The sequence below is a fragment of the Chiloscyllium punctatum genome, chromosome 26 (assembly GCF_047496795.1).
Source record: "Chiloscyllium punctatum isolate Juve2018m chromosome 26, sChiPun1.3, whole genome shotgun sequence".
Classification (NCBI taxonomy): Eukaryota; Metazoa; Chordata; class Chondrichthyes; order Orectolobiformes; family Hemiscylliidae; genus Chiloscyllium; species Chiloscyllium punctatum.
Window position 1 is genome coordinate 54,719,409 of NC_092764.1, and position 25,555 is coordinate 54,744,963.

Below are 25,555 nucleotides of genomic sequence, written 5' to 3' on the forward strand. Positions count from 1 at the left end.
ACTGAATTAAATGTGGAAACAGGTTTTTAACCATGTTACAGCAAAGAAATCCATACAGGAGTTAAAATCCTATTGAGCAATCACAGCCATTTAAGAGCAAGAAGGAAGATCTAAGTTCTTGGAATTCAGGTTGGATAAGGTAAAGAGCAGAGCAAAAACACAAAACTCTATCATATGGCCAGTAGATTTAGAAGGGAACCGCATAAAGAGATTGGATTTGGAGCTTGTAGCTGAAGTGAACAGGAGCTTGGTTCAATAGTCATCTGTATATTGTTACAAATGTGCCACCATTATCGTAGATTCTGATCCTAATCTGACACAAACAGATTTAAGAAGTTCATAGAAGTTCAGATTCAGTGTAGTGTGAAACTAGATTTTACAGCAAATTTAAGTTTGCCATCTTTGGCACTTATGGGAACATCTTTCAAATGTGATGAAATGGGAGCCCTCTTCCTGTGCTCTTTCATTTTAAATATTAGCTTTTGCAAAGACTATTCCATCTGTAATATATTCCTTAATTTCCCAACATCATCTCCTTCAAACAACACCTGTCTTTTTACCCACTCCCCTCTTCTTCACCCTCCAAGATCTGAAACAGCCCTTCTGTAAAAGCAGTCTCCTTTATTTTTGGGAAATGAAACAGCCCAGATGATTAGTCAGCTGAAAACCTCCAATTAGCCTACAAAATGATCCCAAGCTTCCAGCTGCCTGCCTTTTGAATTCTGTGCACCAGCCCCACTCAGTTCTTTCTGCCTTTGGCCTCCTTCATTGTCCTAAGGAATCTCTATATGTAAGTTGCTGCACCTCCTGTTTCTTGCACTTGCGCAGTAGCAATTTCCTGGATTCAACATCCAATTTGCTTTTGTGGTCTCTCCACATCAGAAACTTTTCAGACCCAAGTGTTTCTTGTGTCAATGTGTTAGTTATGCAATTAAAGACATTTTTGCTTGACAAACGTATTGCTGACACTGAGCAGCTACTTTGTCAAATTATGGAGGTTTCCTTGATTGACACGTGCATATTGTGAATCAGTGATACAGAAATTTACATTGTGTGGCTGAGATTGGTAGAGTTCTGTTTGAGTTAGTGAACTGTTCTTTTGTTGGCTGAGTAATGCTGAAGTTGAGATTGACACTAGGGTTGGTAAAGTGTCACTTAAGCTAATAAAGTTGAGGATGGTGTCAGCTGTAGTGACTTGCATTTGCTCTTGTTTGTTACTGTCGAGCCACTGAAACTTTTAGATTACAGGTGTTTTGGTATTGAGATCTCCAAATTGCCAGTTGGGCATTTTCCATTTCAGGGTTGGAGACTAAAATGATATTTTGCAGGTATTGATCAATGACTAAAGGATGGATGCTTTGGATACTGGAATCTTCTGGTGCCTGTATTGACTTTGACTTTGTATCTGCACTGTGGAGAACAGGAGCCATATACCCATTCTTAAAAGCTTTGTGAATGTCAGATGAGCACCCTTCAACCTAGGTAGTGTTACATGGAAGTAGGATGGTCATTTGCATCTTTTCAGGATGTTACACCAATTTAATATATCTTATTTTGTCTCCATTTTGCTTCTGTTTTGTTATACATACGAATACTGTATTGGGCTTATCATTTGGATGTCATTTTTAACTGTCAGATGTTTTATTTTGTAGGTTTCTTGTATTCCCAAATTTGGGTAACAGTCTGCATTCAATCCTTGATAAAACTAAGAAACCCTTGTCTGATAAAGCAATACTTCAGCTGTCTTACCGAATGGTGAGTGTTAGTGAAAATACATATTTCTAGTTTGGGTTCAGTCTTGGACATTAGTTAACATGTTGATTTCTTATCTTCACCAGATTGATGTGCTTGAGTATATTCATACAAATGAATATGTACATGCAGATATCAAGCCAGAAAATATTTATGTAAATCCAAATGATCTAGAACAGGTAAAAAAAAATTTCTCCATCTTGAATAATTTAACCATTGCAGTGACTTATTGTGGTGCTCTTTTGCTTGAAAGCAATACAGTAAGAAACACTTTTGAAGGAATCTGATTGTTTTGAATGTTGGAAAAGGACCTAAGAGTTTGAATCAATTGTAACTTTATTGAACAGTAACAAATACTGGTCCATGCACAAACTAAGCTATGGCTGCCAAGCAGACACAAAGAAGAGCTGGAAGCAAAAGACAATCTGCATACAAATACAGACGTGTTTGCAGTTACTGTTCAAATGGGCCTAAAATGGTCCAAAGTAGACAGGCAGGAGGCTAGAAGAAGAGCAAACCAGGCAGCATCAGGAGGTGCAGAAGTTGACGTTTCAGGTGTCACCCTTTTTCAGGACTGGAGGTCAGTGTGGGGAGCTGCCGATAAAGGCGGTGGTGGGGGCAGGGTGGTGAAATGGGGATAGGTGAAGACAAGTAGAGGATACGACCTGGTTGGTCAATGGGATGAATGAATCCGGTTGGTGGCGGGGAGTAGCTGGGGATGGAGAAGGAGGTTATTTGAAATTGGAGAACCCAGTGTTGAGTCCTTCAGGCTGTAGGAGAGATATGGTGTTATTCCTCCAGTAAGAGCTGTGGTTTATTTTGGCAATGGTGGAGGCCAAGGTTGGTCATGTCGGAAAGGGAGTGGTTGGGGGAATTGAAGTGGGAGGTCCTGAGGACCCGCTGCGATGCTCAGTGAGTCGTTCCCTGTTTACATTCAGTTTCCTCAATGTAGAGAAGACCACATCAGGAGCACCTGATGCAGTAAACAAGGTTGGAACAGAGGCAGGTGAACCTCTGTCTCACCTGGAAGGACTGTTTGGAGCCCGGGATGGAGGTGATGGGATTGGTGTACTGGCAGGTTTTGTATCTTTTTGGCTTCAGGGGAAGGTACCTGGGGGTTTGGTGGCGGAGGTGGCGTGAACCAAGGATTGTCAGAGGGAATGGTCCTTGTGGAAGGCAGAGAGGGGTTAGGTGGTTTAATGACTGCGTGCCCTCAATATCTTCAGCAACATCCGGTTCCCAGGCCCACAGCGCTTTCTCTTCAGTATGGACGTGCAGTCCTTGTACACGTCCATACCCTACAATGCTGGTCTCCAGCATCTTCCTCTTCAATAGACCCATCCAGCTACCATCCAGACAGCCCTCTGCCACACCACCTCCATTCCCTGTTCCACTGCTCTAAACCCCCCTCAAAGCAATAAAGACAGTGACCCCCTTGTCCTCACCGACCAGCCTCAAACACTTGCGTCAACTCCAAATAGACCTCGCCACCAAGAACATCTTCCCCCTCCCCACCCCTCTCTGCCTTCTGCAAGGACCATTCCCTCTGATGGTCTTTGGTTCATACCAGGTAAAAACAATGACTGCAGATGCTGGAAACCAGATTCTGGATTAGTGGTGCTGGAAGAGCACAGCAGTTCAGGCAGCATCCTAGTAGCTTCGAAATCGACGTTTCGGGCAAAAGCCCTTCATCAGGAATAAAGGTTCATACCACCCCTGCCACCAAACACCTGGATACCTTTCCCCTCCAACCAGAAAAGATGCAAAATCTGATGGTACACCAATCCCCTCACCTCTTAACAGTCCTTACATAGAACATAGAACATTACAGCACAGTACAGGCCCTTCGGCCCTCGATGTTGCGCCGACATGTCATATCAATCTGAAGCCCATCTAACCTACACTATTCCATGTACGTCCGTATGCTTGTCGAGTGACTACTTAAATGTACTTAAAGTTGGCGAATCTACTACCGATGCAGGCAAAACATTCCATACCCTTTCTACTGAGTAAAGAAACTACCTCTGACATCTGTCCTATATCTGTCACCCCTCAATTTAAAGCTATGCCCTCTCAAGCTCGCCGTCACCATACTTGGAAAAAGGTTGTCCCTCTCCACCCGATCTAACCCTCTGATTATCTTATATGTCTCTATTAAGTCACCTCTCAACCTCCTTCTCTCTAATGAAAACAGCCTCAAGTCCCTCAGCCTTTCCTCGTAAGACCTTCCCTCCATACCAGGCAACATCCCAGTAAATCTCCTCTGCACCCTTTCCAAAGCTTCCACATCCTTCTTATAATGCAGTGACCAGAACTGTACACAATACTCCCAAGTGCGGCCTCACCAGAGTTTTGTACAGCTGCAGCATAACCTCATGGTTCCGGAATTCGATCCCTCTCTTAATAAAAGCTAAAACACTGTATGCCTTCTTAACAACCCTGTCAACCTGGGTGGCAACTTTCAAGGATCTGTGGACATGGACATCGAGATCACTCTGCTCATCTACACGACCAAGAATCTTACCATTAGCCCAGTACTTTGGTTACTCTGACCAAAGTGAATCACCTTACACTTGTCCGCATTAAACTCCATTTGCCACCTCTCAGCCCAGCTCTGCAGCTTATCCATGTCTCTCTGTAACCTACAATATCCTTTGTCACTATCCACAACTCCACCTTGGCCTCCTCCATTGCCAAAACAAACCACAGCTCCTATTGGAGGAAAAACACCATATCTTTCACCTGGGCACCCGACAGTCAGAGGGCTCGATGTTGAGTTCTCCAATTTTAAATATCCTCCAACCCCATCCCCCAACTCCCTTCCCAGCCCCTCCCCCTCCCTTCCACTGCTCCCTGCCACCAACCCGATTCATTCCTGCTATTGACCAATCAGGGCACCCTCTATCTGTCTTCACCTCTCCTCAGTACCCTGCCCCTGCCACCTCCACCTCCTTTATCTGCAGCTCCCCCCACACCCACACCCAGTCCTGAAGAAGGGTTACACCTGAAATGTTAACTTCTGCACCTCCTGATGCTGCCTGGTGTGCTATATTCTTCCACCCTCTTGCCTGTCTACCATGGATTCCAGCATCTACAGTTTTTTGGTCTCTAAAATAGTCCAAAGCAAGGAAAGCTGTTAGAATAACTTGCATTTAAAGAACTGGGTGTTTTATCCAAACTGCGCAAAGCACAAACTGAATGTTATTGGTCAGTTGGTTGAAACTAAATTCTCGAGACCTACACCATTATGAAAGAATTTGTGGACTTGTCCCTTGCTGATAGTAACTATGCAAATGAAACCTGGAGAAAGCATCCTTTAGATAGGACTGATGGAATATCCTGTGTAGACAAAAAACAGCATGTACCTACACCATGCCATAGTTGCTTAATAGAAATACTTGCAGCTGTGTAAAGCATATAGTTATTGTATTACCTAGCAATTTACCTTTTTTATTTGCAGAATCATTTGTCTGTAATTCATGTTTAATTTGTGTTGCTACTGATTCTTCTTAAGTTAGAAGTGCAATAAGTGAAATCTTGTAATTTTCATCTGGGTTATTCGGTAAATTTGGATACTTTGGTTCATAATTCCCCAACGGGGGTCTTAACAGTTCAGATAACACAAGGACAGGTGTTGCTGAGAACAAGCATGAGGATTGCTCAATAGGTTTTTAAGTATTGAATATTTACTTTATACAAAGTAGGACATCTCATTATGGATGTTTAGGCTGTGCTAAGCTAACAGATCTCAACCTCTGCAGATTAAACACATGAACGCAAACATGATCTAATAGCCATTACAGAAATGTGGCTTCAGGATGATACTGTTTGGGCCTTGCATATTAAGGGAGCTATGATATTCAAGAAAACTGAATAAGAGTGCATTTGTGCAATATTTGGATAACAAACATATCGACCTGGACTCAATATACCAGCCACTACAGCGGACAGCTCAAACTGACATCCGGAAGCGGCAGAGACAGGCCACTATAAATGCCGGAGGAAACAGCACAGAAGCGCTTCACAGGAGGCTCCCAAGATGTCACCTAGACAGGGGACGAAACGTTTGCAAGACAAATTCCCAGCTCGGCAAACAGAACCACAACAACGAGCACCTGAGCTACAAATCTTCTCCCAAACTTAGATCAGGATGTCAAAATAGTCTGGACAGAGATGAAGAATAATAGGGGTAAAAAGTCACTCGGCTGATTGCCCTCTAATCCCTAGCTCAAGGGATTCTTTCAAGGCAGTTTCTTAGAACAACACATTCAGAACCAACCAGCTCTACTGTACTTGCATACTGAGACAGGATTAATTAATGAACTCAGTCATGGCACTGAGTAGCAATGATCACAATGTAATTGAATTTTGCGTCTGGTTTGACCGAGAGAAAATGGGTTTAAGACTATATTTTAAATTTTAAGAACGGTGAAAGTGAAAATTACAAACCTAGTTGCTTCACATCAGCAATGGGGAAAGTTGGAGTCTATAATCAAGGATGGGATTACTGAGCATCTTAAATTTTCAGTTAATCATGGAAAGCCAGCATGGATTCAGGGCTTATAGGTCATGCCTGGCTATCTACTTTGAAGTTTTTAAAGAGATGACTAAGATCGTGGACAGGGAAATGTGTATGAGTGTTGTTTATATGGACTTCCAGAGGGCATTTGATCCAGTCCTAGAAAAGAACTATTAGCTAAGGTAGAAGACCATGGTATTGAGGGCAATTTACTGACCAGGTTGGGAATTGGTGGACTCGCAGGTGACAAAGTAGAGATAATGATTAGGTAGGATGTGACCAGTAGAGTCCTACAATGATCTGTTAGGGCCTCAATTATTTGCATTATTAATGACTTGGATAATGGCATAGGAAGTCATATAATCAAATTTGCTGATGACACAAAGTAAGGTGATGTTGTAGACAGTGTAGATGGTAGTCTATCAATATCTCATTGTAATTTTATGTTAACTGACTATGTAGTGTAAGCAAGTGTAATGTTGTCCATTTTGGACCAAAGAAAAGAGTAGACCAGGGTATTTTCTAGATGGTACAAAGTTAAATACAGTAGATGTACAATCAGACTTCGGGTTCAAGTGTGTAAATCTTTAAAATGTGACAAACTGGTACAGAAAATAATCCAGGAAAGCTACTAGAATGTTTGCCTTTGTATCTAGAGGACTTGAGTATAACAATGCAGAAGGTATGCTGCAGTTGTGCAAAACCCTGGTTAGATCCCATGGAGTACTGTGAGCAAATCTGGGCACCACAGCTTAGGGATATATTGGCTTCAGAAGCAATACAGTGTAGGGTTACAACAATGATAAAATAAAAGAAGTGCTGATGTTGTAAATCGGAAGCAAAAACAGAATTTCCTGGAAAAGCTTCAGTAGGTCTGGCAGGAACTGTTCTGAGGAAGGGCCACCGGATCCAAAATGTTAATTTTGATTTCTCTTTGCAGATGCTGAGTTTTTCCAGCAACTTCTGTTTTTGAAACAAAAATTATACTTGGATTTCATGAATTGAGCTAAGTAGAACGATTATACAAATTAAGCCTGCTTTCTCTAGAATTTCGATGGTTAAGGGTTGATCTGATCAAAACTTTTGAGATATTAGAAAAACAAAGATAAATAAAGATAAACTATTTCCACTAGTTGAGGATTCTAGAACTAGGGAGCATAATCTGAAAATAAAGGCCCAAGACCATTTAGGAGAGATGTTAAGAAGCACTTCTACACCTAAATGGTTGATGTTTGGAACTCTTCCACAAACTGTAGTAGATGCAGGATCAGTTGGTAATTTTAAAGCTGAGAAAGATCAACCAAAAGATATTAAAGGATATGGGCCAAAAGTAGTTACGCCCAGGGGAGAACCCATAATCTGTGATTCACTGAAGTTACTCCTAGGGAAAGCATATGCTATATATACTTGAGTAATAGTCCATCGCATGTAGAAGTCGCTACCTATTTTTGGCCAAAAACTCTGGAATTTTCCATCCACCTTGTGTAAAAGTCGGCCCTCATTCTTCGCAGATAACAGATCAACATTAATGAGTCAAGCTATTTTCCTGTAGATAAATGTCACAATGAGGAAATGTTTTTTTGTGCTATTATGTGATTTGATGTACAATTCATACCAACTTGGTGCACAAGAGTCAGGTGACTACCAACTTCATGGAATGCAGTGATATACCTAATTGAGGTTTTGAAATTGCTTCATTTTGTGTAAAGGTGCCCTCCAGAAAATAACAAAAAACATACAGCAGCATTTAAACTTAGTTATTGAAGTTGCAGAGAAGACAAATAACTGTATAGTAGTAAGAGAATTTTGGTTTGGAGAAACTTGAGAGATTGGCAAAAGATATTGAACCAACTCCAGACAATGCTAAAACGAAAGTGTGTCTACAGGTAAACCTAGCAAGTGGCTACAGTTGGAGGAAAAAGTTGCTGAGTGGGTACTTGAAAATCATCAAAAAAGGAAGTGTGTTAGTCATGAAGCCATTCAAATCCACACAAAACGAGTTGAAAAAAGATGGAATTTCAGATTTTGAGGCTGGATGGTGCACAAGTTTCATGAGAAAGCATGATTTAGTATTTCAGCACAGAACGAAAATTGCACAAAAGTTGCCTGCTGAACTAGAAAAGATTTTCTAGTTTCACCAGTTTATAAACAGAAATCAGCAGAAGGAAAGCTACAAGTTATCGTGCATTGGAAACATGGATGAAACGACATGCCAGAGAATCAAACAGTGAAGCAAAAAGGAGAAAAAAAAACAGTATTGGTGAGAACCATTGGCCATGAGAAAAGTAGATTTACTTTATTTCAGTCTTGTATGGCTGATGGCACTAAGTTAAAACCAATGTCTGTTTTTAAGAGAGAAAGGAAATGCATGCACAAGGCTGGATGAATGTAGAAAATGGATGAAGGAATTTTGGGATTTATGACCTGGTGGACTATGCACGGAAAAGATTTTGCTCGTTTGGGGTCAGTTTAGATCACATCTAATGAAGAATGTTGTTGATAACATCTGATCGCATAACGTTGAAGTAGCTGACGTTCTTGGCGGAGTTACTAGTGTTTTGCAACCAATAGATGTTGGTATCAATAAGCCATTTAAGGACATGATGAGAAAGAAGTGGAATAACTGGATACATAATGAAGAAAAAAACACCCAAAAGGAGGCAGTATGCGGATTCTATCACTACCACTGATCTTTACATTGTTGATTCATGAAAGGAAATTAAAGCTGACCGTTTTCAAATCATTGAAGAAATGTGAAATTTGGAATGCATTGAACAGTACAGAGGCCAATTATCTATGGGATGATTATACATGAAGAAGAAGAGGATGATGTGCTACCGTTAACTATGGACAGCAAGGGTGTAGAGGATCCTGATGATTATGAAGCTTTGTTCGGTATTGTAGATGTTGAACAGTGATTTTGCAGGATTTTAATGAACTTTTTGTATTCGACATGTTTAAGATATAACGTGTACTAGTAGTTGTGATTTTAAAGCTGTATTATATTTCTCCTTCACTTTCTGTGAAGGAGAAAAGTATAAATACAAGCTTACTACTGTTAACTTATTTTTGTTTCTATTGTCTTTATCTGGTAATTACAGTAATTTGTTGTGGGTTTTTATCTTTATTTGTTTAATGATCAGCTGAGCTTCTGCCAATGATACAGTGCGAATTTCAAAAGTAGTATCCATTTAATAGTCGACCCTATAAGTTTACCCTTGAAAACTAGTCTTAAAAAAATTCAACTATCACTCCTAGTATATATGGTAGTTGCGCAAAATTGAACCTAGATCAGATGATTGTCAGAATATAAAGAATGGTGCTGAGAATTGATCAAGGTGAAATCTGGAGAATGAAATTGGAGTACAAGAGGAGGCTAGCTGGAAATAGAAGGCAAAGATTTTTACAGGTATCTAAAAAGGAAAAAAAGTGAGAGTTGGTCCTATAGATATTGAGAATAGTGGGTTAATAGTAGGTAATACAGAAATGGTGGATGAAATGAATAAATAATTTGCTTCTCTTCACCACAGAAAATACAAAAATAGTTCTAAATCAATAGGTGAAAGGAAGAACAGAGCTGGGTATTTATAAAAACTCAAGGTAATTGGGAAGAATCAGTAGGATTTTGTGAAAGGGGAAACCTGATTACTCCAATAACTTGGTTAATGTAGATAAAGGAGAGCATGTTCATGTAATGTACATGCATTTCAAGAAGGTGCCACAGAAAAGGTTATTGTGCAAAATAAGAGCTCATTCTATAAAAGGTAATGTACTAGCATGGACAGAAGCTTGACTGGTTGCAAAAAACTGTGTAAGTGAATCTTTTTCTGTCAGAATGTGACAAGTTGAGTCCCACAGGAGTCTCTGCTTGGACTCAGTATTTAACATTTTATTTCAATTACCTTCAGTTGTGATGGCATGACAGCTAAATTTCCTGATTACCTAAAGATAGATAAGAAAGTATATTGTGAGGGAATGCAGATGGATATTGGTAGGTTGAGTGAGTGGACAAAGATCTGATACAGCATAATATGAGAAAATATGAATTAATTCACTATGGCAGGAAGAATGAAAGAGCAGAGTGTGGAGAATGCAGAAATCCAAGGAGCAGGTGGATCTAGATATTCTATGCATGAGTCACAAAAGCTTAGTACGCAGGTTTAACAAGAAATCAAGACGATGAATAGAATGTTAGCCTTTCGTTATTTTTATATTCAATTCCTCATAATAATGTTCTGTTTAAGTTTGGCAGTACAGTGGTGAGACTGCATCTCTTGTACTGTGCACAGTTATAACTTCCTTATTTGCAGAAGGATGTAAATATCGTGGAATCATAGAGACATATAGCACGGAAACAGACCCTTCAGTTGAATCTGTCCATGCTGACCAGATATCTTAAATTAATCTAGTCCCATTTGCCAGCATTTGGCCCATATCGCGCTCAACCCTTCCTATTCATATACTCATTCAGATGCCTTTTTAAATATTGTAATTTTATCTGCCTCCACCACTTGTCTAGCAATTCGTTCCATATACACACCACCCTCTGCATGAAAAAGTTGCCCCTTTCAGTCCCTTTCAAGTCTTTCCCCTCTCACCTTAAACCTTTGCCCTATAGTTTTGGACTCTCCTACCCTGAGAAGACCTCAGCTATTCACCCTGTCTGTGCCCCTCATGATTTTATCATGATGCTGCAGCCTATTCAGCTTCTTCCTATAGCTGAAACTGTCCAACTCTGGCAACATCCTTTATAAATCTTTTCAGAACCCTTTCAAGTTTAACAAGATCCTTCCAGTAGCTGGGAGAGCAGAACTGAATGCTGTATTCCAAAAGTGGCCTATCCAATATCCCCTACAACCACAACACTGCCTCCCAACATCGATACTCAATAAAGGTAAGCGTACCAAACTCTGCTTTCATTATCCTGTCTACCTGCAATTCCACTTTCAAAGAACTATGAACCTGCACTCTAAGGTCTCTTTGTCGGCAACATGCCCCCAGAACCTTACCATTAAATGTATAAGTTCTGCCCTGATTGCCTTACCAAAATGCAGCACCTCGCATTTAACTAAATTAAACTCCATTTGCCATTCTTCAGCCCATCTGATTAAGATCCCATTGTACTCTAAGGTAACCTTCTTGGGTGTCTACCACCAATTTTGGTGTCATCGACAAATTTACTAACCACGGATGCTGGCAGGTGTGACTGGATTGGGTTGGGATATCTGGTCAGCATGGATGGGTTGGACCGAAGGATCTGTTTCCATGCTGTACATCTCTAGGACTCTATGACTATGTATGATTCTATGGTTCACATCCAAATCATTGATATAAATGACAAAAAGCTGTGGATCCAGCACCGATCCTTGTGGCACAGTGCTGGCTACTGTTTCAACCTAAAAGTCATCCTTTTAGAACCGATATGGGGAGAAATTATTTTTGCAGGCTGTGGTTTTAAAACACTGTCCTAAGGTAATAGATGCAGTTTGATACAGAACTGAGAGGAGACCAAGTAGTTTAGATATTCAAGCTGTCAGTGAGTAGATTTGTTCTCACTCTTAGTCCTGCTCTCATTCCCACATGCTCACTCATGTGCTCTCTCTACTCAAACAATTTGAACAAAAAAACGAACTGCTAGTTCAAGTCAAGAACTAACTTAGATTAGCTTCCAAATAGAGGATTGCCACTGTTAATAGCAACGTGATTTCATTGCCAAAAATAAAAGTATGCAGAAAAGTCACCTCACACCACTCCTTTTGGGTTGGATTCTATGCAGACTTGTGTCTTTTTGATTATAATTTACACCCACAATATTTCTTTTATGAAAAGATGTGCCTCATCTGTCTTATCCATCCCATGTGCGAATGAATATGTATGTTTAGATTTAAAAGGAGTTGAAGTTTGCATATTAGCAATTAATCACTTGTTTTTGCCACATGCTACAGGATATGTTTGCTTTTTAAAAAAAAGCATCCTTGTTCAACGAAACCTGGTGTAAGTTTATTTTCACTTAGTGGTCGGTCAGGCATTGAACAATTCACACTCTCTAGGATGGCTATACACTTGTAATGATTTTGTGAAATCATGGCAATTGATTTCAGCAGACTACTCCCACCAGTTCACTTAACCAGCCTATAGTTTCTGTTGCATCCCCATCTTCATGTTGTCACACACTCATGTGCGTTATTTGGTCTCCTCCTCCACATTATCAATATAGTTTGTAAATAGTTGAAGCTCTATTAATGAATCCTGCAACTTCCCACTAGTCGCAGCTTGCTAGTTTAAAAGTGTCTTGACATATCCCTACACTTCCTGCTTTGCCTGTTAACCAACCCTCAAACAACATTAATATCCCCAACTCCATGAGCCCTGAACTCATGACATTGAGATGTGGGAAAACACTTCTTGGCTTCCTAAAATTGCTAGCACTGCTGTCAGCACTGTATCTGGTCAGTAATGTGAGTTTTAATCTATGATAATATTTTGTCTGATAGATTAAAAAGAAACATAACTTCTGGATCTACTAAAGTAAAATAATCCTGAATTTTCTTTTTCAGGTATATTTGGTCGGTTACTACTTTGCATTCAGATATTGTCCTGATGGTAAGCACGTTGAATACAGAGAAGGAAGCAGAACCCCACATGAGGGCACTGTTGAATTGATCAGTGTAGATGTACACAAAGGAGCTGGTAAGACCTTGCATGTAGCGATCCATTTTTGTGTTGTATTAATTTCTATATTCCTGTTGTTCAAACAGCCCTTCAACTTTTACTGCATTCCTACGTTTTCTAGCTGATCTTGAAGATTGCGTGAACTACCCAAATAGGCTCGATGGTGGTCCCCAAATGCTTATTTCTGTACATTATTTCTAAATCTTGATTTCTAAGGGTGTTGATGCAAGACAAAACTTAACCAGCCTATAGTTTCCATTACATTTTATTAATTAAATATAAAATAGTAATAATACCTTACTGATTAGCTTCCTTACTGCTTTTTCTTTAGTGATTGTTATTGCACTTCTGTCCTGTTACCATTTTTCCTCTTGATTTATTATTTTTGGAATGCTCCTAGACTTCTCTGCCATGAAGACTGATCCAAAGTATTTATTCAACTCCCACTTGCTGGTTTCCTATTATTATTTCCTCAGCCTCATTTCTTTAATAGGCCTATGTTCACTTTAGTCTCTTTTTTTTATGTTTAAATAAATTCTTGCTGTTCATCTTGATATTTCTATTGCAAGTTTACCCTCAAAGTTTATTTTCTACCTTTGTTTTTTTTTTAAAGTTTCTCATCTCTGGCTACTTCTAATCTTCACTACATTGTTTTTGTTTTTTGTTTAAATTTGATGGTATCCTTGACTTCCCTGCTTAACCATGGTTGGCTTATCCCCTTCCTAGCATCCTCCTTTCTCCAGGGATATATATTTGTTATGAGCCATGAAGTATTTTCTTTAAAATTTGCCATTATTCATAAGTCTTGGCTAAATTCCTTTCTCAGTCCACTCGAGCCAACTCTGCTCTGTTTAAGCTTAGCACAGTTATTTCTGACCTGAGTTTCTTCCTGTCAAACTGAACACTAAATTTTATTATGTTATGGTCACTTTTTATAAGGGACCTTCTACTTTGAGTTCATTTATTAAATCTGTCTGATTACATATCACCAGGTCCTTTGCCTGATCTCTGGTTGGATCCACAACATTGTAGGAAACTCTCAAATGTATTCTGAATTCTTCTTTGTGGCTACTTCTGCCAATCTTCAATTATCCCAGCCTTCTTGAAGGCTAAGTCACCTATGATTTTAAAGTGCTACCATTTTTACATGCTGTCTTTATCATCTGATTTATTCAAAAACAGACAAGTTCAGGAAAGTGGTGGAAGGGGATTGTAAAAGAAGTGTATAATCAAATTAAAATTACAAATGAATAAACCATTCCTATGTTAACATGATTTGGAGATGCCGGTGTTGGACTGGGGTCTACAAAGTTAAAAATCACACAACACCAGGTTATAGTCCAACAGGTTTAATTGGAAGCACACTAGCTTTCGGAGCGACGCTCCTTCATCAGGTGATAGTGGAGGGCTCGATCGTAACACAGAATTTATAGCAAAAATTTACAGTGTGATGTAACTGAAATTATACATTGAAAAATTGACACATCTGTTAACAGATGTGTCAATTTTTCAATGTATAATTTCAGTTACATCACACTGTAACTTTTTGCTATAAATTCTGTGTTACGATCGAGCCCTCCACTATCACCTGATGAAGGAGCGTCGCTCCGAAAGCTAGTGTGCTTCCAATTAAACCTGTTGGACTATAACCTGATGTTGTGTGATTTTTAACTATGTTAACATGAACAGTGAAACAAAGCATCACAATAGTTTCTAGGGATTGAAACTTTCTGTTGTCATGAGACTGACTGTCATGTTGTCATGAGTCTGACTGTCACTAGTGGATGAGCCTGGGAGTTCAAAGATGCTTAACTCTGCATCCCTCTCCCTAATAGCTCTAAGGTTGAATCAGCCACTTTATGATTTCAGCTTGGGTGTCATATGTGTCCAAGACGGAAGCCAACACCTAGTATTTCCATCCCTGTATCCATCTGATTTCTCCCTTACCTCAGCTTCTTGTTGCTGAAAGCTCAACTGTGCCTTTAACACTCAGCTTAATAATTTCAGTGCACATTTGACCTTTGTTATCCTGAAGTAATCAAAAACCTACTGCCCATGTTCAACTCACACCAAGTTCTATTTATCAATTATCCATGTATATGTGGACCTATGTCCGGTTCCGATTAAACATGAGTTTTTTTAAAAAATCAATATCATCTTTGATTTTGAATCTTTCCGTGGCCTTGCCCCTCCCAGCTTTAATATCCTCCATCCTTTCATCTCCTCCAATTCTTGTCCTTTGAGCATCTGGGATTACTTAATTTACCTTTTTTGAGGTCAAGGTCTTATGTTTTAGGAATCCATCTAACCTCTCCATCTCTCTGCTACTCTTTCATACAAGAGGTTCTTTAAATCCTATGTTATGATCATATAGTACATGGCTGAGTACCAGATTATGTTCCTGTAACGTGTCTTGCAATGTTTCTTTGCTGTGTTAAGGTTCAATATTAATATAAATTACTGATTGTACTTAATCACTGTGCCTGGTCACTTATGGGGCAAGTGAGTGTATGGTTTTCAGATAACATTGTTGCCTACTGTGTGATTTAACACTAGAGTCAATTGAACAAGTTTCTATAGTTATTAGACACACAAAATCATTCAATAGTCTGAGTAGTGTAGCCTTATGAGATGTATCGAGAAGGACCAAGGACAGTACTGGCATAAGAAAACTCTGAAAGCAAAAGTCAGAATTGAAGTCTACCTTGAAAGATAAATCTTAGTTTTTTTTGTTCAATAAATTGTTGTATAATTATTCGTAACAGATTTTAGTAAACCAGATTCCAAGTCATTAATGGAATGTTTGGGAATAAGTTCTATCTATTAATGGGAAAGCAAATGTAAACATTGAAACTGTGGCAGTGAGAAATCGTACTAGGAAAGGTAATCCTGCATCATTCACTTGGCTAATATATTTAACTAGTTATTTCTGAACCTCTGTTTGGGTGTGTTAATTTCCCTAAAGGAATATCTATAGAGTCTGGGCATGTAAAGTTTAGTTTGCTGCAGTTTGTAGGTTAAACCAGTCTTGTGTAATGCAGAGGAAAGAAGAATTAAGAATGAGAATGAGTCTTGCCAGTTTATAGATTTGCAGACACTGCAAAACATGTCAAGACATTAACCCATCTTCAGATTTAAACACATCATGTGCCTTAATTTTTGACAGTTGGAGGTTATTACTTAGCTAAGTTTTTCTTTGTTATCCTCCTAAAATACTGCAAGTTCCATTATTCTATGTATTTTTCTTTAACAGTAGTTCATGGATTAACAAAGTAAACAAATTCATGTATATGTTATAGGACCTTCCAGACGTAGTGATCTTGAAACACTGGGCTACTGCATGTTGAAGGCGTTGTGTGGTTCCTTACCATGGTCTGATAATGTTGATTATCCCAACTCTGTCATGGAAACAAAACAGAAGTGAGTGAGTGTATATATTTATGTAATAACGTGCACAATCTAAATGTTGCATATATGCAATTTAAGATTGTCTTCAGTTGTACTTGAGCATGGAAAATAAGTCAAATTTAAGATTGCACTATTTGAGGAAACTACAGTGGTTTACAAATTCGTGTTGTATGGTGAAATATCGAAGTGGTTTGATAAAGGTTTCAAATGCTAGTATAGTCAAGAACCAGGAGCATTTTAAACAATGTTGTCATCATAAATGATAGTGTGATGAGTGTTGTGCAGGAGGAAGATTTCAACTTTTTAGTTATTTTGTTTATAAAGTTAATACCCTTCAGTTCTTTTTTAAAAGGAGGACCCTGGTAAATTAAATGATGCTTAGAATGTGAGACTTGATACAAAATTAGGATTTGAAAGTTACCATCCAAAACATTTAAGTTTTTAAATGATTGGAATAGTTACTTTGGCTGACACCAATGCATTGTGTGCCTCCCCGCAATCCACCCATTCTGTTCTTCCTCCTATTATCAGCATTTTGTTCAGGTGCCTTGAAAGTTGCAGTGGAACGAATATAAATGCTTAACATATTCACCTGAAATACCTATGCTATTTTAGCAGGAGTGTGAATTTTTTTTTGACAAAACTGTTAAATCATCCACTCAAATAGCAAAGGAGGAATTTCAGATGAACACAAGAAATATTTCTGCCTGTTCTGCAATTTCATTTCATGGCCAGATATTGCTTAGGCTAAAGTAGGAGATCTTCTGACTTGAGGGTGTGAGGAACTGAAAAACAGGATAAAATCATTTTAAACTGAAATAAAAATATACGGTCATTGCTTACTGTGCTTGAAAATTACGTAGTTGCTGAAGGTGACAGTATTTGAAGGTGCTTTTATAAGCCTTGGTTCTGGTAAGGTTCATGTGTTTAAAACGTTCAGCTGCACTTTCAATTTTTTTTTGTTTTAACTTGTATTCCTCTACTAATTAGGGAGGACGATGAAGACCTGGATGACTAAGTTAGGGCCAGGGGAGCATCATACTGAGAAGTGTGACAGTTTTGATCTCTCCATGGTGGGCTGGCACAAATTTGATGGGCCAAATGGCCATCTCCTCCTTTGCCATGAACGACTAACTCTAAATTCAGGGTCTGTCTTGCTATCAGTCATTTGAATTTAACAAAAATCTGTTGTGTTTTGCACACCCACTCCCAAATTATGCATTAGCCCTAAAGGGAGGCAGCCTTAATGACATTTTGCAGTTGATTTAGAATTTCATCAATCTGGAGGAGTTAAAACATTAATCATCAATGAAGTTCAATGAATTAATTGACACTCAAGGCATGCCCTCCAAATTGAATCTCAAGCACTTTACGCACTGGGATTTCTTCAAGGAAATATTTTCAATGGATTTACAAAACTTTATAGAAATAGCATCAGATAAGAATGCTTAACGAAGTGTGGGATGGTTGTCACCTGACAAATGGAGCATCTGCAAGTGGAGAGAACTGGCAAGATAATCTCTGGTTTGCCATTTTGTCTGCCTTTGGGCTATAAAAATTAACAGGAATCTTTCTCGGCAGAAAGATAGAGAGACTTCCCCCATTTTATCTTTTTTGTAAAGGTAATCCATTAGCACAGCACTATATTGGAGTAAACCAAAAACTTGTAGATTGTACTGTTAACCATTTTTCTGGTTGTGGGCTATATTTTAATGTGACTTCACCTTGTCAAAACTAGCTCATTTTTTGCGGTCTTCACAGTAAGTCAGAGAATGTATTAATTAAAACGACACTGAATAATTTATATTGTCATTTGACAGTACAGAGTTGAGTACTGCTGAAAAGCAGTGAAATTTGTTGAAGTCTTTTGTCTTGCACTCTTAAAGGAATTCTTGCAAATTGTTTTGATGAGTGCAAAGTAAAGCTTTGACAATGGTTTTTGTTTTAGCAATAATCTGTTATTTTGCTGAAGTGAAGGATCCCTACATGGCTGCAAAATATAACACAAATTTTATGTTTCATGGTGAATTTAAAGATAAATTCAAAGATTAATTGTATTTCAGACTGGAGATTGGAATCCCAATATTGAGAGAGGTTAATTGAAAGCCTGCAAAAACTGTCTCCCTAATATTATATGTTCTTGATTAGCTTTTTATTTCCCTCCACAGAAATTAATTCTGCTTCTCCATACTTGAGACAGATGCATATGTAATATTTGATATGTTGAACAAGATGTTTATGTAGACATTAATATTTATAATATGGATTTAATTTTTAAACTGATTTACTCATTTTTGGGGTTTCTTTGTCAGATACAAAGCTGACCTACCAAGTCTTTTCAAGTACTGTTCTGGGAAAAGAAAGTTTCCAGGTAATATTAATTTGAGTTTTCAAGACACGTATGTTATTTAATGTAAAATTAAATCTGCATGAATGTAATAAGAATGTTCAACATAAAAACCAATTACCAGCCTAGGTTTTTAGCTTGTGTGATTATCATTTGGCTAACTGGACCCTTTCCAAACTTAAATGTTTTGGGGGGAGGGTGGTGGTAGAGTGGAGGAAAGAATACTGTACCCAATGCCAAGTTCTAATTATGATTATTAAAACTAAATAAAAATTGAAGTACATAAATTACTATTTATTATTCTGTAATGTTCAAGTAAAATGCTGCAAAGCCTGTTGAATTTTGAACCTAGATTTTTAGAATCTAATTTTCAATTATTTGGAAGTTTGCATATTACATATTTATTGTCAGAATCCAGTGCACACCAAGGAACAGATGATGTGTGCTTTAAGTGTTTCTGTGCACATTTCCAGATGATCTGGTTACAGTTTTTAAAATATACATCTTGGTAAATGTGACTTATGAACAACGGTTTCTGTTGTATCTACAAGCTTGCAAGTGGAATTCTAAGTGTTTACCATATTGCTGAGGAATTTGCCATGAACACTTTAATTAGGAAGCACATAGAGAACAAATCTATGTGAATTACTCTTTTCCATCTTGTGATTGACTCAATTTCAACAGGGTGAGAAGGCTCTGAAAAGTCTTTTGTTACTCTTTGATCCGCTGTTGTACTCTGCACAATACCCTCTCCTGGATCTACTTGCCTGGTTCAGGACATGAAAAGTATAGAATCTCACTTAAAACCTTCTGTCGGCCCATTTACAATTTCCATTTAATTCTGTATTTATGTTAATTTTGTGGTACAGTTTGAATCTTGACTGGCTGTTCTGACAGTCAAAAGCTAGGTTGGCTTTTGACTATTGTCACCATGCAGATACTCCAGAGAATACCAAGGTTAATTATATTGTCCTGCTGAATGTTAAATCAGCACAAAGTAGGGAATCAAAACAAGATGTTCTTGGTTTGCAATGCTCAGTTCTTCACTCAGTTATTCAGCTGTCGTGGAAGACTTTTATCCATTTGATTAGATCACACTTCATAACAGCAACACAGATATTTCTTTCTCTAAATAGCTTAAAACCGAATTTACTTTTTTTCATGGTATAAAGAATACTTATTTTTATATAGTGCCTGATTACCTAGCAAATGATCTCATATTACTTTGCAAGTTTTGTAGTATAATATTTGCAGTAACGACACATCAGCCTAACATCTATCATAAGAAAATTATTGGGATCCATTATTAAACATGTACTTTGTCTGATCATAATTATGATTATCTGATCCAACATGGATTCGTAAAGGGAAATCATGTTCTGACTCTGACTCTAATTAGAGCTCTTTGAGAGAATAACAGCAAAGTGGATAAAGGGGACCTTGGAGTAGTAGTGTATTTGTATTTCCTAAAGACATTTAATAAAATGCCACATCAAAGGTTACTACACATTAGCACATGGTTTAGTGATAGTATATTATCATAAAGGGTTGGTCTACTAACTGAAACCAGAGCATAGAGATAAATGGATCTTGTGCTTGATAAGCTATAACTAATGGAACACCTTGGGGATCAGTACTGCAAAGGTCATTGACTGCAGAGCTCCACAGTACTGCCATATCCAGACATGAGTGGTATCGACCATTAAACTACCAACAGAAGCAGGAGGCTCCACAAATGTCCCCATCTTCAAGAACAGGAGAGCACAGTGAAAGATAAGGCTGAATTATTCGCATCCATCTACAGGTGGAATGTTGAGTTGATGATCTTGGTCTCTTGCTGAGGGTCTCTTACATTATAAATGCCACCTCTCAATCAATTTGATTAATTCCGCATGATATCAAGAAACAGCTGAAGGCACTGCGTACTGCAAAAGCTCTGGATCCTGACAACATTCCAACAATAGTACTGAAGATTGTGTCTCATACCTTCCAATGCCCCTCCCGTGCAATTACAAGACTATTATCCACCTGGCAATGTGGCATGTTGCCCTGGTATATCCTGCCTACAAAATTAGGACAAATCCAAGCTCGCCAGTTTACCACTGTTAGGCTTCTCTTGATCAAGAAAGTGATGCAAAGGTCATTGTCCATACTATCAAGAGGTACAGTAATAACCTGCTCACTGACACTTGGTTTGTTTCTGCCAAAACCAATTAGCACCTGACCTCATTAAGTCTTTGTCTAAACATGGACAAAAGAGCGAAAGCCCAAAGGTGAGGAGAGAAGGATTGCTCTTGACAAGCTCTCGGAACATTGGAGTCAGTGGGAATTTGGGAAGTATGTGCATTGGTTGGAATCATACCCAACGCAAAATAGAACAATACTGCCTTCAGCCGCTTCATGAGTCCCTTCCCTCCATCATAAGGTCAGAAGTGGAGATGTTTGACTATAGTGTTCAGCCCCATTTGTAACTTAGATACTGAAGCAGCCTGTATCCATATGTATCAGCACCTCGATAGTATTCAGTTGTGGGTTAATAAGTCACACCACACGAGTACCAGGCAACGACCATCTCCAACATACAGAATCTCATCATTTCCCTATGGTGTTAACTGGCATATTACCATTGCTGAATCTTCCATAATCAATGTCCTGATTCAGTTGACTCGAAACTGAACTGGACTAGGAAATTAAATACTGTGGCCACAGCAGCAGGTCAGAGGCCAAGAATTCTGTGGCAGGAACTCCCTCCTAGCTCTCTAACCTTTGACCAGTATCTACAAGACGCAAGCCCAAGTGTCGTAGAATACTTTTCATTTGCCTGAATGAGTGGAATTCAAATAAAAATGCAATCTTCTTGAATGGCACCCCATCCATTACTTTGCAAATTCAGTCCCTTCACCATTATCACACTGGCTGCAGCCAGTGCGCCAAGTACAAGGTGTGCAGCAATTCATCACGACTTAGCACCTTCCAAACCCACAACCTCTGCAAACTAGGGTGGCTGATGTATGCAAACACAATATCTGCACATTCACTTTCAAGCCACAAACCCCTTCCTAACAATACCTTAGATGTACCTAGAACCAGCACTTGTCATGGTTCAAAAAGGTAGCTTAAGGGCAATAAAAGTTGGCTTTGCCAATGAAACACTCAACCCACTCGTTTGTTTAAATACAGATTTAAGATTGTATTAGAAGTACTTCCAATGATTTTTGCCCTAATATAAAGCAATTGTTGTAGATTCAAAGAGCAAACGTAATTTGAGTAATTGTCCATTCACTCTCCTGCCTCCCTCCTGGAGTCCTCATGTCTTCAAATGTTTCTGTCATGTCGTGGTAATTAGAACTGAATCCTGTTTCCAAAATACAGTCTGATTTGATCAAGCTGCAGTATGTTTGATGTTTCCTGCCTCTGTCTACTGGTTTGTGAAGTTCATCGTTACATTAGCTTTATCAATTACTGTTCAGTGTTGGTTTGAATGTTAAGCATCCAGGCTACAAAGACGCATAGACCTCTTTACAAAGTTGATGGCATGGTAGCTCAGTGGTTAGCACCACTGTCTCTCAGTGCCAGAGACCCGGGTTCAATTCCAACCTTGGGCAACTGTGTGTGTGGAGTTTGCACATTCCCCTGTGTCTGCATGGGTTTCCTCAGAGTGCTCTGGTTTCCTCTCACAGTCCAAAGATGCGCTGGTTAGGTGAATTGGCCATACTGAATTGCCCATCATGTTCAGGAATGTGTAGGCTCGGTGCATTAGTAAGGGAAATATAGAATAATAGGGGTAGGGAATGGGTCTAGGTGGGATACTCTTCAGAGGTTTGATGTGGATTTGTTGGGCTAAATGGCCTGTTTACACACTGTAAGACTTCTATGATTCTATGACTAACTTCATCAGCTTCAAAACATTTAGGGAGTATCTGTTGCTTTCTTTCATCTGCAATATTCTGTCTATTGTAGATTTTAATCTCCTTCAAGGCGAGTATTCTTCATTCGTCTTCACTGATTAAGATTTTTCAATTCATCAGAGCTCTTCCTTTTGGGTATTGTTTTTAGTTTTGCTCTGATTTTACCTTTAATCCATTTCTTTGTATCATTATGTTTAACTCTGTACTTTGATTCCTTCAAACTTTGTCATCCCTAAAATTGTACCTTTGTTCATATGTATTTGTGCATTTCATACTACTTGAGTACTCTGTAGCAATTAAAACTTGTATAAGTACCAAGGTCACCTCTTATTACAATGTTCACTCATTGACATGTAGTCATTTTAAACGTAATTCAATGTAGATTGGTGCATAATTATTTTAAAGTTTTCACATTGTTACGTAAGTGTAAGCTGCTTTTTGCCCTGTGCTTCAGTCCCAAACCAACTCTATAGCTACCCATAACCCTAGTCTTAGCTTAAACTCGAATTTTTTCTGTTTTTCCCCTCATTCCCTCTCTTTGCTCATCTTATTCGTGAAACCTACCTCCTGCTCCCTCAACCCAATTCCCACTGAACCACCTTTCTGACTGAATCTATTTGGGATGTTTTACTCAATTAACTGTGCTATTTAAGTTGGCCAGACTTTTTCCCAAGCTTGAAAGGCAGTTATTTCAATATAAAAGTTTTTTGTTTCTGAAATAATAAATATTTGTGTATAATGAAATGTTATGTTCCCTTCTGCTTATTAATTTTTAAATCAATTTTATTAACTTACAGAAGAACTGAAGAAATATTTGCAACAGGTCATGTCTCTACAATATGACGAAGAGCCTGATTATGAAGAACTAAAAAATCAATTAAAAGGTGGCCTTGAAAGGCTGGGCATGTCACCTTATGACCCTCTGGATCTTATAACCACTAAATAAATTTTGTGTGCACACGACTAGGTAATGTCAGTTTCCAGTTGAACTTTGACTGTTCAAAGTTGATTCTAGATATCTAGAGAGTTTCTGACACTTGTAGCATTGTACTCCTTTTTGAGCAGACACTGACTCAAACAGACAGCAGTTTATTTTATTCCTTTCTCTGTGTTTTATTAAGGATCCTCCTTTACCCCTACACCTCAGAAGTAGTAGCAGCTGTACCCACTGTTCAATGCTGCTTGAGGGCTAGGGAAGGGCTATGCCGTGAGATGTCCCACTGATAATTCCCAGTCCTTGACCTAACCTTTGCAGGGTCTTTACATCAAATCAGCACTTGAAAAGGCCTGATTAGCAAGATCTGAGCCTTTCCTCCCCAAGAAGGCTGGGGGCAATACTTCAAGATGGAAGAGCCTAGTTCACGCTGGAAGTTGGTCCTTGTATCCCTTTTTCATTCGCACTATCAATTTTTTTTTTGCCCTCAAAATTCAAAATTGATATTCATGCTTCCTACGTTAGTTGACAAAGAGGCATAGGAGGGTGTTTGGTAAGTGTTACTGTTTTAAATTAAAGAGTAACTGAAGTTTTTGGTGCAATTGTAGAGATTATGCTTTGATTCTGAAATTTTCGGCAACAGTCCCTGAAAATGTTGTCAATTTTACATGAAGTATGTACAAAAGCAAAAGATTTTTTTAGGCCAGAAATCACACGGAATATTTTTAAACAATATCAGCTTTTACATGGTCTTGCCAAGGTTTTGTATACGAGACCTGAAAATTTGTGTACAGTCTGAGTTCCAAGGTATTGTCAGAATATTATGGGAATTAATCAGACTATTGCTTACTATGAAGAAATATGGATTTTAAAGCACTTGAGGAAAATTGGTTTTGCTTTTGTTAGAATGGTGGAGATTGACATGATTAGAGGTGTTTTAAAATATGAAGGAATGATCATGAAATAGTAGAATTAAAGCGTGCCAGCAATTTGAGAGGCCCGGAGCTTGATACAAGATTAAATGCAACAGATTAGAATATAGTGTTGAGAAGACCTTTTTATAAAGGTGGGAAATACATTACCAGAATTGGTGATTAAACAGAAACTATGTCAACATTTAAGACTACGTTCAGGTAATTGGTTGAAAGCCATGGAAAGTACGTTAAAAGAACATAAGAACACAGCAGGCGTGTAGAATTCGGACCGCAATTGATGTAAAATGTAAATTATCTGTTTCTGTTCTCACTTTTGTTGTGTCAATGGTTTTGAATGCTACACCGGGGCAGTTCTGTGCCTCTGCAAGTAATTGCTGGAAATGGGCAGAAAATCCAAATGTAAATAAGTTGACTCTTCAGTCTATTTGGTCTTGGCTGAGCTATTCTCAAGAGTCTATTGTTTGGGGTAATTTTGTTTTGATATGTTTTGATGCTAAATAATTGCTAGTAATTGAGAAATGTGTTTGGGTTATCAGTGAGTCTAGTTTCTTTACAGAAAACCATGCCTGCCCTAAATAAATAACTGAAGTAGGAATACAGACGTACTTTCTCCCATGTCGCAATAAAACCATTGACTGCTGCCAAGTGCAAAGCTTTAGTGACATTAGTGGTATTCTCAGAGTGGCACTCAAACTAACATTTTGAATTTTTTTTCTCCACAGATCTGAACAATCAGTAACCCACTGTGAGATCAGTGTTAACATATTGAGGTCGATTTTAAAGCCTATGCCTTGAAAGATGCGCTTTATTTTTAAAATCATGTTTTTTATAGCTCTTTAGCAACAGTTCCATGGTTAAGTTTTTTTTGGAAGAAAAGTGTGTGCTTGTGTGTATTTCAGATTTCCAGGTTTATATTTGGTGTTTTAAATAAAATTGAATGGTAATTTAGAGATGTTTTTAAACTGGAATTTTTATGCTGTTTCTTATCCATGGTATTTTGCTCTTATTTTGATCATTGTTCTAATCGTGATCCCATAGTGGCAACTGATTATCTCTATTATTCCCATCCTCCTCAATAAA

The 25,555-nt window shown here is 38.4% G+C and overlaps 1 protein-coding gene across 2 annotated transcripts in view; it reads left to right on the top strand.

The window, feature by feature from the left end:
* The window catches only part of vrk3 (VRK serine/threonine kinase 3), a 45,824-nt gene extending 20,401 nt beyond the window's left edge, over positions 1-25,423 (top strand). For both annotated transcript variants that reach the window (XM_072547431.1, XM_072547432.1), the window contains exons 8-14: positions 1,653-1,755; positions 1,839-1,931; positions 12,829-12,961; positions 16,243-16,363; positions 18,664-18,722; positions 23,404-23,573; positions 25,198-25,423. In XM_072547431.1, coding sequence (XP_072403532.1) covers positions 1,653-1,755; positions 1,839-1,931; positions 12,829-12,961; positions 16,243-16,363; positions 18,664-18,722; positions 23,404-23,552 — 658 coding nt within the window. In that variant the 3' untranslated portion in view covers positions 23,553-23,573; positions 25,198-25,423. The remainder of the gene's footprint in view (positions 1-1,652; positions 1,756-1,838; positions 1,932-12,828; positions 12,962-16,242; positions 16,364-18,663; positions 18,723-23,403; positions 23,574-25,197) is intronic.
* Positions 25,424-25,555: the final 132 nt, after the last annotated feature.